This window comes from Leptinotarsa decemlineata, unplaced genomic scaffold, assembly GCF_025532065.1.
Source record: "Leptinotarsa decemlineata unplaced genomic scaffold, Ldec_3_MD MMD2_tig00004307_RagTag_RagTag, whole genome shotgun sequence".
In the NCBI taxonomy this organism is placed as follows: domain Eukaryota; kingdom Metazoa; phylum Arthropoda; class Insecta; order Coleoptera; family Chrysomelidae; genus Leptinotarsa; species Leptinotarsa decemlineata.
Genome location: NW_027412606.1, coordinates 13125199 through 13138633, shown reverse-complemented (window position 1 = coordinate 13138633; position 13435 = coordinate 13125199). Strand labels below are relative to the sequence as shown.

The 13435-nt window shown below is 33.4% G+C and overlaps 1 protein-coding gene across 1 annotated transcript in view; it reads right to left on the bottom strand.

Annotated features, from left to right (window-relative positions):
• Positions 1–215: 215 nt before the first annotated feature.
• Prp8 (pre-mRNA processing factor 8) overlaps positions 216–13435 on the bottom strand; it is a 38342-nt gene continuing 25122 nt past the window's right edge. Inside the window, 6 exon segments of the mRNA XM_023170878.2 lie at positions 216–476; positions 5724–6207; positions 8746–9127; positions 12353–12546; positions 12654–12941; positions 13007–13373. Coding sequence (XP_023026646.2) covers positions 313–476; positions 5724–6207; positions 8746–9127; positions 12353–12546; positions 12654–12941; positions 13007–13373 — 1879 coding nt within the window. The 3' untranslated portion in view covers positions 216–312.

Sequence of the window (13435 nt, the reverse complement as noted above, 5' to 3'; positions counted from 1 at the left end):
GAACTCGCGTTCCCTGGGGCTTCAGCACATATTCTTTCTGTCCGGTCTTGAGCAAGGAATCGTCGTACTTCAACCAACAGATCATGTGAAAATTTCAAATTTACTATAATTTCCTAATAACCCAACTTTGGTTTGCAAAGTGTTTGTTGATGATTATTTCGTCACAGTTATGGTTGTGAATTCTCTGCATTATAAACACTAAATGAAATGAGAAGTTCAACAAAAAGTTTATCTTATAAATTATTTATATACAAAAAAAACTAAATCAAGGACAACTGAACTACACAATATTTTCATTAAAATCATAGTTTTTTATTGAATATAAGCAAACGCATCCTCCCCATCTGCTCCAGCACCGTCGCCATCCTCCAATGAAGAAAAATTGAGGAAATGAGCCGGTCGGTGAACCTCGTGATAAAACTCTTTGGGATTCGCTAGTTTCAGGTCATAGTTCATACTAGGATCGTGCCGAACACCTGAAATTAAAATGATTGATGAAAAAATTATTATCAATAAATTGATGGATGTAGCCGTTACTATGTGGTGTGAGATCATCATGAAAAATGAGAAATATTTTTTTTTGTTTTCATATCACTAACTAATGTTACTGCAGTTTTGTCCTACAAGGACATTTTCAAACTATTGTATTAATTCGAAAATGTCCTTGTAGTACGAAGCTGCAGTAAAGTTAATTACAAATACAAATGGTATAAAAACAGGAAGTTTCATTTCGCATTTTTCAAGATTTTATCAGTTTTTCCAGTTGATATAAAGCAATTTTTGATAAGCATTGTCATTGGTTAATAAATTTCAATGTAACATATTAATAGTGAAAAACTATTTTGAAGACTAGCTTTAAATTGAATTAAACCCATCAATTGATTACATTACACTTACATAATTTATCTGTCACGAGTTTTACTTGTTTTATAAACAAAAACATTTTTTTTCTTAGAACAACTTATGTCAAAGATCAAAGTACATATAGTATATATTATATCTACACAGGACAATCTAGTGACAAGTTTTTATAGATAGATAGATATATTTTCACCACATTACATATATAAATACATTTATGGCATGTCAATATATTAATAGATACAATATAAAGTACACAATGAATAAAATTATACAATAAAACATATGATATTTTGAAAGTGTTACAAACATAATCAAGTGTGGCATAAATAAATAGCGTAAACAGAATGGAATATTTCAGAGAAGTGATGTGTTGAGTGCATGACTCAGTTGCTTTGTTGTGACGAGAAACTCGTCTGTGGAATAAAACCAGTGATCAAGAATATATTTTTTTGTGCTTTTTTTGAACTGATCAAAAGATAGTGATTTGATTCTCTCCAGCAAGCAGTTATATAGATTGATATTCAGAGAATTATGATGAGATTTGGTTAATCTATACCCTGGAGTTTTTAATAACTTAGCATACCTAGTATTATGGTCATGTATATCTGACTGGGTTTGTAACTGGTTGATATTTCTGTGTATTTCTAATAAGGCATTGTAGATATATAATGAAGGTAAAGGCATGATGCCAAACTTTATAAAGTGTGGGTGACAATGTTCTCTATATCCAACTCCAGCTAAAATTCTTACTGTTTTTTTTTGTTGTCGAAAGATGGTTATTGCACGAGTGGCATTTCCCCATAAAATTATTCCATAGTTTATCTGCGAATGAAACAGAGAGAAATATGTCATTCTCAGAGTATCAGGTTGAATTGCTTTTTTTAACTGCCTCAAGAGAAATAGAGTACTTGCTAATTTGTTACAGAGCTGTTCTATGTGATTCGACCATGTGAGTTTGTCATCAATAACAATTCCGAGTAGCTTGACAGTATTTCCCATTTGTAAGTTCATATTAGAGGAGAAGGTTATTTTTTGGGATTTGCTTGCGTTCAACTTGAGTTTGTTTGCAGTAAACCAATTTTCAGCACGTTTTTCAATGTTATAAGAAGAAGAAGTGAGTTCCATAAGGTTTTTACCGGTACTCATCAAAGTAGTGTTGTCGGCGAATAGAACACTTTTATTGGGTAATAGGAAGTTGCATAGGTCATTTATATAAATTACAAATAAGAATGGCCCAAGCACCGACCCCTGTGGGACACCATGTTTTATAGGTAGAAAGTCCTAGTTTCTTTGGTTAACAGTAACACATTGTTTTCTATTTTCTAAATATGAACTGAATAACTTCAATGCCACCCCTCAAATACCGTAATATTTGAGTTTCAAAATGAGTATCTCATGAGAGACACAGTCAAAGGCCTTCGACAAGTCACAGAGTGTAATATCCGTGAGTACACCTTGTTTCAGACCCTCAACTATGCCTTCCAATATATTAAGAATTGCAAGAGTTGTGGAGCGATTTTGTCGAAACCCATACTGTGCATTATTCAAAAATTGGTTTTTTTCAAAATATTTCTCTAGTCTCATAGCTTGTGACTCCCGTTAGGAAAAAAGAATTGCATGGCACAGGAAAATGTTTGTATTGGATCAATTCGTCTGGTATATTGGGTAACTGGTTTATTATATTTTCAGCAACACTTGTGAAGTGAGCGTTGAAAGAGGTTTCACATATTGGAGTTTCAGGGTTACTTTTAGTTTTCCTATTTAACTCATAGTTTATATAAAATACATTGTGTAATGTAATAAATTGATGGGTTTGATTTAATTTAAAGTTGATTCAATTTAATTTAAAGTTATTTTGAAAAATAATAATAATAGAGTTAATTCTTCATATAACACTATAATTACAATTCAAATTGAAAGTGATAAATTTTTAGGAGAGAATAATGTTTGGGAAAGAAAGGTCCGACTTTCTACTTCTCCATATTTATCCAGAAAAATATGGAAATCTTTCAAAGGAAAGTAACAAATCAATTTCAAAAAGGTAACTCTATGAAAAGATGTGTAAATCATGCAAAGAAGTAACTTTCAGACACAAACTGGAAGAAAAGCCCTCTCAAATCAGATACTTTCATATTAACATTGAATTATACGAATGGAAGAGACTTTTGAAACAAATTCTATTATATGAACACTGAATTATACAAAAAAACTTTTCTCTATTCAATTTGTGTTTCAACCATTCGTTATGGATTTGAATCAGATATCGTTAACAGGATTGCTACACAATGAAAGAGGTAAAATTTCAATTACATGGAACACTGCCATCCTCTTACGACGAAATATCAGATGTCCACCAGTGAAAATGACAGAGTTCCCTGAAAGTGAAATTTTACCTCTTTCATTTACTAAATTGTATAGCAATTTTGTGAATGATATCTGATTCAATTCCGTAACGAATGTTTGGAATACAAACTGAATAGAGAAAAGTTCTTTTTTTGTATAATTCACTGTTCATATAAAAGTACTTGTTTCGAAAGTATTTTTCGTTTGTGTAATTTAATGTTTATATGAAAGTAGCTGTTTCAAGACGGCTTTTCTTCCAGTTTGTGTTTGAAAGTTACTTCTTTGCATGATCTACACATCTTTGTATAGAGTTACTTTTTGAAATCGATTGCTTCCTTCCTTTCTTGGGAAGATTCCCACATTTTTTTATATAGAGATTGAGAAGTAGAAAGGCGAAACCTTTCTTTCCCTATAATTACAATGTATTAGAATAACAAATGAACGAATGCAACTTTACGAAGTAAATAACTTATTATTTGCACATTGAGATATGATGTTAAAAATGTATTACATCATCAAATAATTGACTGAATGTTTCAACAATCCACTTTTTAACAATCTTCTTGAATAAAGGAAATTATCTTATTAGTTTAATATTGCTCGGAATTTTGTCATATATGTGAAGAAGTGAATATTCATGTTTTGCCCTGTTTGATTATGTTTCATTTTTTATGTTATATATAATGTTATGAAATCAAATTTTATTTCTATCTTTGAATAGATGTATAAGTATAATATAAGAACACAATTGATAGATATCCACTTTCGGTATATAACAAGTCAGAAGAGTAGTTATAATCTTTATTGAATATTATTATAAATGAAAGCTCATTTATTAAAAATGTTTTGTTTTACTAACATTTCATTTTTAGTTACTGTTGGACATGTTCCTAAGTCTCTTGCACCACCAAACTATCACTAGAAATTGGTAAAAAGTCTATCTTGTTTTCCGCTACTTTGACGTTTTTCCCCTTGGACCTATTTCTTTAACATACATATCAGAGGGGTGCATAAAAAAGTAGTCCACCATCTTTAGGAGTCCACCATATTGGATTTACATTAACGTCATTTTATTTTTCATGTTCCTTTCAACAAACTCTTTTATTTGACCACTTATATCATGGGAGTGTATGAAAAGTAATGAGTCCTCCAAATTGGATGCGGTAAACAGTTATGCAAAATTTCAGCCAAGTTGGTTGAGGTTAAATAAAATTCAGTTGCAAACATATATACATAAGTTAAAATATAGGCTTATAATAAATTGTGAACTATTATATCATGTTAGGTGTGTATTCAAACTACTTTGGCTATACTATAAGAGCATATAAGTTCACAATGGAAAGTTTTGCAGGAAGATCAGACAAGCTAAGTTTAGATGAAAACCTTTCCCCAACACTAAATGAGTGGAAACAAGAATTCAGTTTAATTTAAAGTGAAATAAAATTACTTTAAAATTAAGGAACAGATGTTAGCAATTGTGTTTGCGAAGTGAAGTGAAGTATTCATTGTCAGTGACCTCAAACCATTAGTAGATAGATAAAATGAATGAATCCAAATTAAAATGCAATATAATTGTGAGTTAAAGCTCTGGAAAATATTTAGTATTGGCTGATCATTTTCCAAACAACAATATTGTTGTAAATTATCCCCTGAAATAAAATAACGCCTGCCTCCGCTGGTCTTCGTCACTCGATTGGGACTTGACCAAGGTTACGATCAACTCGACTTGAGCTTCTCAATTGTTCTAGATGTCACAACTCTTCTACCGGCTTTGAGATATTTCCCTATTGGCTTCCAGAGACTACCATCACGATATATAAACTTAACCATCAGGCAGATTAGGAAGTCTAGTTGAAAGTGTAGTAGAAAGTGATCTAATGAGGCGATAGACATGTGAGTATTAGTATTAGTCTGAAGTTTCAGGAAAATTCTTTGTGTTGTATGGTCAATGTAGCAATGAAATAAAGTTGAGTTTAATTTGTACAGTTTTCTACGAGGAAAACGTAACAATATCAAAGATTCGAAAAGTGAATATCTTCACATACTTTTTATAATATTCATGCTTTGTCAAAAGATTCTGCAATATCTCAAGGAAAAAAATTAAGTACTCAAGCAGTACACATATTTTAGCAAGAATTTACTTCCTAGAGTGGAGCAAACGTGTAACTACTAAAGTGTATGAACTACTAAATACATTAGTAGTTCCACAAAAAAAATTATAAGTGTCACTTTGGAATGTTACACACCAAGGGCATTTCGGAATGAACAAATGTAAAGTTAGAGCTATTCGGACCTCTCTAATATATTCCAAGATATTGAAAAAAATGGTTGTTTCATACGAAAATTGTAACGATGTGACAAATGAAAGTGTTCCAATCAAAAAACATCTCTTGAATAACGAGATCCCGGCAGTTTTGACTATATATTTTTGCATTGTTACTGCAATAAATTCAGTACAAGAAAAATTTCTAATTATTACACAGTTTGTCATTGATGTTCTAAAAATGAGCACTCACCCATAAAGTTGTAATTCCAAGATCCCTGTGATGGAGCCATGAAGAACCCAAGGAACCTATCCGACAGCAACATCTGCACTTTTTCATAATGGCTAGGTAGGTACCCCTTGGGATTATTTCCTTTGTCGGTATTCTGCCGACCCCACTCATACCCAGAAGGCGTTAACTTGTAAGCTGTAAGAGAACAAGATCCTGGAGTGAACGAACAAGTGATAATAACCGTTTTCTCTCCATCCCAGGCAGGATTGTCCGACATCAACTTCGCGTGTGTTGTAATATCTTGGGGAGACAGTTGGGGGAGTTCGTTCGGCTGGGTATGTATCCATCCAAGAGGTTCCATGTCTTCAAGAAACTGGTGTTTCGGCGGCATATTTGGAACGTGAACTGTCTGGTGGGTACCCCACTGTGGAGGAAGAACCAGACAACGGAGTTCTTTCACTTGTGGGTTGTCAGGAGGGCTCACCCCATACAAGAAGGCACAAATCTATAAAAAAAAATGGTGAGTACAAAGTATAAACTATCTATACTAAAATTCCACAATAGTAGGCACTAAATTCACTGGAAAAAACGTCACAGTTATTTCTGAGAATTTACTGCCTTATAGGGTGTTCCTTAAACACATGCTAATATTTAAGGAGGTAATTCTTAGACCCATTTTAAGAAAAAAACTTCCTATGGACGTATGTCCTAAACGCCTTAACTTTTGAGATACAGGGTGGCAAAGTTTTCAAAAATAATCAGTTTTTTAATAATAAGTGAGATAATTTTGTAGACATCTTTGGCATATTTGGTACATATGTTCCATGCCTCAAGGCGCATTTTCTGATGTACACAAATTTGTATTTTTTTCAAACAGTGGCATCCCTACGGGTTTCGCATTGAATATTTTTGGGGAAAAAGTACTAAGTCAATGCTTTCTTTTCCAAATAAAATCGTTTTTAAAATCCTCATTTAATTTTGAGAAAATTTGATCTCCTGGTATTTCTTTGTCCGACGCATGATTTTCACTCAAAAAAATAAAAATCGACAGAAAGCAAATTAAGAAATTAGATCAATTCTAAAATGAATGAGAATCTGAAAATTACTTCATAACGCATTACCAATTCCCTAATAATATTCGAAAACATAATCTGCAAAAAAATAAATTTTTCACAAATACGAGTTTTATTTTATTTTGTGACAGTAAATCTAAACGAATAGCACAAATTTGTTAATTAGTAATAATACCAAAACTGATTATAAAAATTGTTGGAAGTGGCCACCTGCACTTAGTATGCATGCTTCCGCCCTTCTACGCATGGAATTACGCACCCGTTCAAATATTCCCGGCGTATTTCGTATAGTTTCACACGAGGCAACTATTCGCTCTCTTAAATCTTCTAAAGTATTAACGGGAGTTTCATACACAAGAGTTTTAAGGTGACCCCATAAAAAAAAATCTAAACTGTTGAGATCGGGGGATCTTGCTGGCCATTGCTGAGGTCCTCCGCGACCTATCCAACGATTAGGATAAACTGTATTTAAATGGTTTCGGACAATTACACTGAAATGAGCAGGGGCGCCATCGTGCATGTACCATATTCGATTCCTTAACGCAAGTGGCACATCTTCCAATAACCCAGGTAAGTCTTCTTCGAGAAAGTGTAAATAAGAACGACCATCAAGGCGTCCTGGTAGAAAAAATGGGCCTATTAGATGATCACCTATAATTCCTGCCCATACATTAACCGAAAATTGGTGTTGGAAATGGGTTTCGGTTATTGCATGGGGATTTTCTTCAGCCCACACATGATTGTTATGGAAATTTTGAATGGCATTCCGAGAAAAATATGCTTCTTCTGTGAACAAAATTTGTGTCTCAAACTGCGGATTTAGTGCAATACTTTGTAGATACCACTGACTGAAGTTCACACGCTGTGGAAAATCTCTGGGGAGTAATGCCTGCACTCTTGAAATATGGTATGGGTATAACAAAAACTCAACGTACGCGTCTCAGGATGTTCCTCAATTTCTTGCAGCACCGCTTCCTCAATTTCAGGAGTTCTTACTACACGAGGTCTACCTTCCGGAGTCCCTTTCTTGAAACTACCAGTTTCCCCAAGTCGACGATGAATATTTGAAAAGGTTCGGCTATCTGGTAAGGCACGATTAGGATATCTTTCCTGATAAATGCGCCTGGCTTCTGTTGCATTACCATCGGCAAGGCCATATACATAATGCATTTGCGCCATTTCCGCATTCGTATAATTTACCATATTTACTGATATTCAGAAAAACAGCGGACTACCAAAATAACTTCAATAACACTTCAAAATCAATCAAAACGCGCTGTGACAGTTTTTAACACCAACACCTTACTTTAAACCAACATCAATATTACCTACTGACATTTGTACATACAGAGAATTCGTTTTTTATTGCTATGGTGGGTACGCTGTTTTTTCTGCTTTTAATCTTTAAAAGAAATCACATATCAACAAACTCCATATTTCCAAGAGGTGCAGTAAATAAATTCTGCTACACGTCATTTATTCTAGGATAACTAAATTTATGTTTTCAAAAATTATTAAGCGGTGCTGCGTTATGACGTAATTTTAATTGAGAACAGTGCATCTGACAAATGTGCTCAGAAATGTATGGAGATTTTAAAAATAATTTTTAATTCAAGATAAAGCAGTGGCGTAGTATTTTTTTCGCCAAAAATATACATTTCAAAACTCGTACGTACGCCACTGGCAGAGAAAATTAAGAAAATTGTACATCAGAAAATGCGCCTTGAGGCATGGAACATATGTACCAAATATGCCAAAGATGTCTACAAAATTATCTCAGTTATTATTAAAAAACTGATTATTTTTGAAAACTTTGCCACCCTTAACCCTGTAAGTTAAGGCGTTTAGGACATACGTCCATAGGACGTTTTTTTCTTAAAATGGGTCTAAGAATTACCTCCTTAAATATTAGCATGTGTTTAAGGAACACCCTGTATTTTGGAATTATATTATAACTGTAAACAACTTACTTGTGCTCTCAAATCTGATATAGTGACAAACTTTTTGAGGACGTTCTTGGGCAAGATGTATGTATATCCTGTCTCTTTTATATCATCGGAGCTCACGTAGATGTGATTCGTTCTAAGATGCAGATTTGTGGCAGATATGGCTCTTACTCTCCATTCTGTCTTCGAACTGAATGTCGCTGTTTCATAGTTACTAGTTGTGCTTGTAATAATTTCGTCACCATGTTTGTTAACTGTTCGAGTAGTGGTAGCGGTAAGTTGAGATTGTTCTTTCGTTTGCTTCTCAATTTCTGCTATCTGCTGTCTTTGAGCAGACGGCGCACTTATTTCCATTCCTAGGATAATATCCCTAATTTCTGACTGGGTAAGAGAAGCGACGTTGACGCTGAAAATTTGATAAAAACAATTTGAAGGAAGGAATAAATGAAAGTAGTATAGAACTAATTTGTCACAAAAGAAGTAGAAGGAAATTATTGAGGGGAAAAGGAGATGGGAGTAGATAGGAATAAGATATTCTCAAGAATTTCCACATTCACAAATATAAATATAAAATAAAGCAAAATCAACTAATACGAAGTATCTAGGAAAATTCTATAGTGAGTAAAGGAGAGCAAGAATGATCAATTGAAATAAAATAAAAATAAGAAAATGAAAGGACTGAATTCCAAAAAAAAGAAAACAACAAAATGGAATTAGTGCATATACGAGGTCTATTTAAAAAAATAAGGTGAACATTCAAATTTAGCGGGCTACGTATATTCAATAAGAAATTTTTATTTTTTAATGTTGGTACACTCGTCTCGAACATATGTTTACAGTTTCAGCTGTTAATGTTCAGTTTGTTGGTGAGAGGCATGTTTGGCAATTTTCTGTTATTGAACAAAATGGATCAATGAATTTGCATCAAATTTTGTGTGAAAATGGTAGTAAGTGCTTCCAAAACACTTGAAATGTCAACAGTAGCATACAGTGATTGTACTCTAAGTCAGAAGAATGTATTCCCATAAGATCGAGAAGATGTGAATGACGAAGCTCGCTCTAGACGCCCCAGCACATCAACAACCGAGGAAAATGTTGAGACAGTGAAGAAAATTGTTATGGAGAATCGTCGAGTCACTATTAGAAAAATTGCTGAGGATGTCTGAATATCGGTTGGCTCATGCCATGTAATTTTTTCGACAATTTTGGGCATGAAGCATGTTGGCAGCGAAATTCGTTCCAAAATTGCTGAATTTTGACAAAAAAAAAAAAACGCCGAATGGCCATCGCTCAGGAATTGTTGAATGACGTCAACGGCGATCCAAATTTGCTAAAAGGGTCATAACAGGGCGACGAATCATGGGTATATGTTATGACATCAAAACCGAAGTCCAATCATCCCAATGGAAGAGTTCAGGAAATCCAAGAACAAAAAAAGCATGCCAAGTTCGATCAAATATCACTCACTGTTTTTTTCGATTACCGTATTATAGTGCATGAGAAGTTCTTGCCACATAGTTGTACAGTCAATGAGGAGTACTATTTTGAAGTTATGCGACGTTTGCGAGGAGCAATACAAAGTAAACGTCCGGTACTGTGGAAAAACAATTCATGGCTTTTTGGCCAAAAACAACACCATAATCATTCCTCAGCCACCGTATTTACCAGATTTGCCCCCTTGCGTCTTGTTCCTGTTCCCAATATTGCAGAGACCAATGAAAGTACTGGCTCAAATGTTTTATATTTGAGGGAGATTACTATGAAGGGGACAAAATAGAAAATGATGAAGTGGCATTGAGTCCCACCTGAGATATGGTGAAGCCTTCTGGGTATTTTGCAGTCAACAACTTTTTCATTCAGTGTTTGTTTTGCAAAAGCGAACGGTTAGATACTTATGCAAGGTGGGAGTGCGTGAGTCATGCAGACCATTATTTTGAGAGAGAAAATGCTCACTGTTACTTATATTTTCATATTTGAAACTGTTTGCCTGATTTACAAAAAACATAAAATGGTTGGAACTACGGAACATATGATTTAACCCGGCAAGTAACAGAAAATAAAATACATCTTCCTATTCCAAAAACAAGCCAAAGTATTCTTCAATTTATGAAGGTAAAAAGCTGTATAATCACATACCTTACGAAATTAGGAAGGAAAAAGCTACAAAAAGTTCAAAAATCTTGTTAAAGATGCCCTTGCAACTTAAGCTTACTACAATCTTGAAGAATATTACAATGGAACTTTGTTATGATTTAATATAAGTGTTTTTTTTTTGTCTATATTGACACCTATACTTTAAATTATATTTTATACTGGGACATATCTTATTTTATTGCCATGACATGTGAACTTATTTTCAAATTGTGTATATTTGTTATTAACATTTTTTGAAAAGAACTATATAAACTATTTTGTCTACAAACTTTGTTAAATTTTATTCTTTATTGTTATATTTTATCTATTAGATATGTGAACTTAGTTTTGCTCAAATTGTGTTTCTGGTTATTTGTGTTTTTGAATTGTTTCTTCTTCTTAATCTTTGAAGCTAAATACTAAATTTTTCAACAAGCTTTATCAATAAGATTGTATTTTCTTGAACAATAAAGTATATGTCTATTTATCTATCTATCTAAACGAATATTTTTTGAAAAAAAAATTCACCTTACTGTTTGAACAGACCTCATATCTACATATATTATGTTTTTACCATTTTGTTATAGAAAAGCATGAATTGAAATAATTATAGTTTTTACATGAGCCTTTGGAAAGTCTTCAGCTTGCTCTGGCATTTAGATATTTTACTAACTACTTTATTAACCTTTCTCAGAGTCAACATAAAAAAATTGTGTGTAGCCATTAGATTACAATATAAAATTTGGAAGTGTACTCAGGACTTTCCTCTTCTGGTAAAAGCTGCCGTGAGTGTCGGCGGTTTCTATCTTAGTTAAATATTATTGTGCTAGAATGTCACATGAGTTATGCCTCTTTCTTTTCAATGATAAAAAATACTTTTTACTAAATGATAATGTGTACACTATTCAAGCAAGACATAATGAAAATTTCTATATTCTGTTTTGTAAATATAGCATGCCCGGGTTAGGAATCGAACGTTAAAAGGTAAGACCTCGTTAGTCCTCGCACAAGTTTCGACTTCTGAGGGTTGACGCTCGTAGGGGTGCTGGTTAACACAAAAGCATATTTTAAACATTTTTTTTTAACTAACCCGCACATCTAACTCTGAAAATTTTTGATAATTTTCCACGTAACAAAAAATTGTCACACTATTAAATATTTTCAAAATATAGACTGAAATATTTTTTAATCAATGAAAATTCATACACACTGGAAGAGTGTTTTGCATCGCACTTGACAGAGGTGTAAACTTTTCTGTAAGTCAATATTTTATTTGACTTGGTATTTTGCCATATACTGACTTATTATTTTCTTTTATTGTTATTTCGTGAGAAGTGTCAAATAGAAAATAAATTATTATTATTGATTTCAAAAGAAGCTGAAAAAAAATCAAATCAGAAATATATGAAAGTGAAAAAAAAACAGATAAAAATAAAAAACAATCATTATAGAAAAACAGGAAAGGTGAGGGTTCAAAAATCAAGAAAAATGAACTCACTTATTTTTCTTTCCATAATCAGCGAGTATGAGATCTTTGAGTTGCACCTCCACTTTGATCCATTCATCGTCTGATAATGTAGGCCAAATATGATGTGGCTCTGTTATGGTGGTCTTATCTGGTTTCAATATAACTTTGGTTCTTTCTGTATTGACATGCAATGCTCTCAGGATGAGAATCAATCTGGAGAAGGCCTGAAATACATTACAAAAGCTTCACTCTATTTGACCAGATACGACTATCACATAGGCCCAATAGGACCATTGTCAATGAAATAATATAAGTAATTACTGAAAGTTACCGTATATGATGAAATCGACTTCAACCAATCATCATACAAGTTGAACAGAACCATCTGTGGCTCTGTAGCTTTTAGAATGAGATCACCAAACTTCTCGATTTTCAGGCAAGCCTGGAAAGGCAGCTGAAGTTCTGATCCTTTGATAACAATGTTAGGGAAATCTAGTAGATGCACTTCTAAGGGATCCAACATACCCTTTCTAGTTACTATAATTTGTTTGGGTTGTTCTTCAACAGGCAAAGAACGAATAAGAGCAGCAACTTCTTCTGCAGTCTTCCACTTGGCTAACTAAAATGAAATTCAATGTTTAGGATGTCATCCAATATTCAACTAAAAAATCATTAATCTATTACCTGTCCCAAACGTTTCTGCCCCGCCCAAACAGAAGTATGGATGATTTTCAAAAACAGCTGTCCTGTCCTAGGATTGAAAATAAATATGGCTCCGTTAATGGGTTTCGTTGTTAAATTTCCTTCAAATGTTTTATGAATTGTGACCCTGTATACGTTGGTGTCGTCCACAAACCAAATAATTTGATTGGAGAACAGTTCTCCATAGTTTTGACTGGACAGATATGGTTCCGTTGGCTCACTAGAGTACAGCTGTAAAGCTTTTCGGATACGTTCTCTTAAAACATATAACGCAGGATTGGCTTTCATAATCTTGGCCATGGCTTGTTGAATTAATGGTTTGCATCCAGGGAACCAGTTACCATAGGCGCTGTAAGAAGAGAATATCAACTTAATAACTTGATAATGCTTTATTTTCAATCAATCAATATT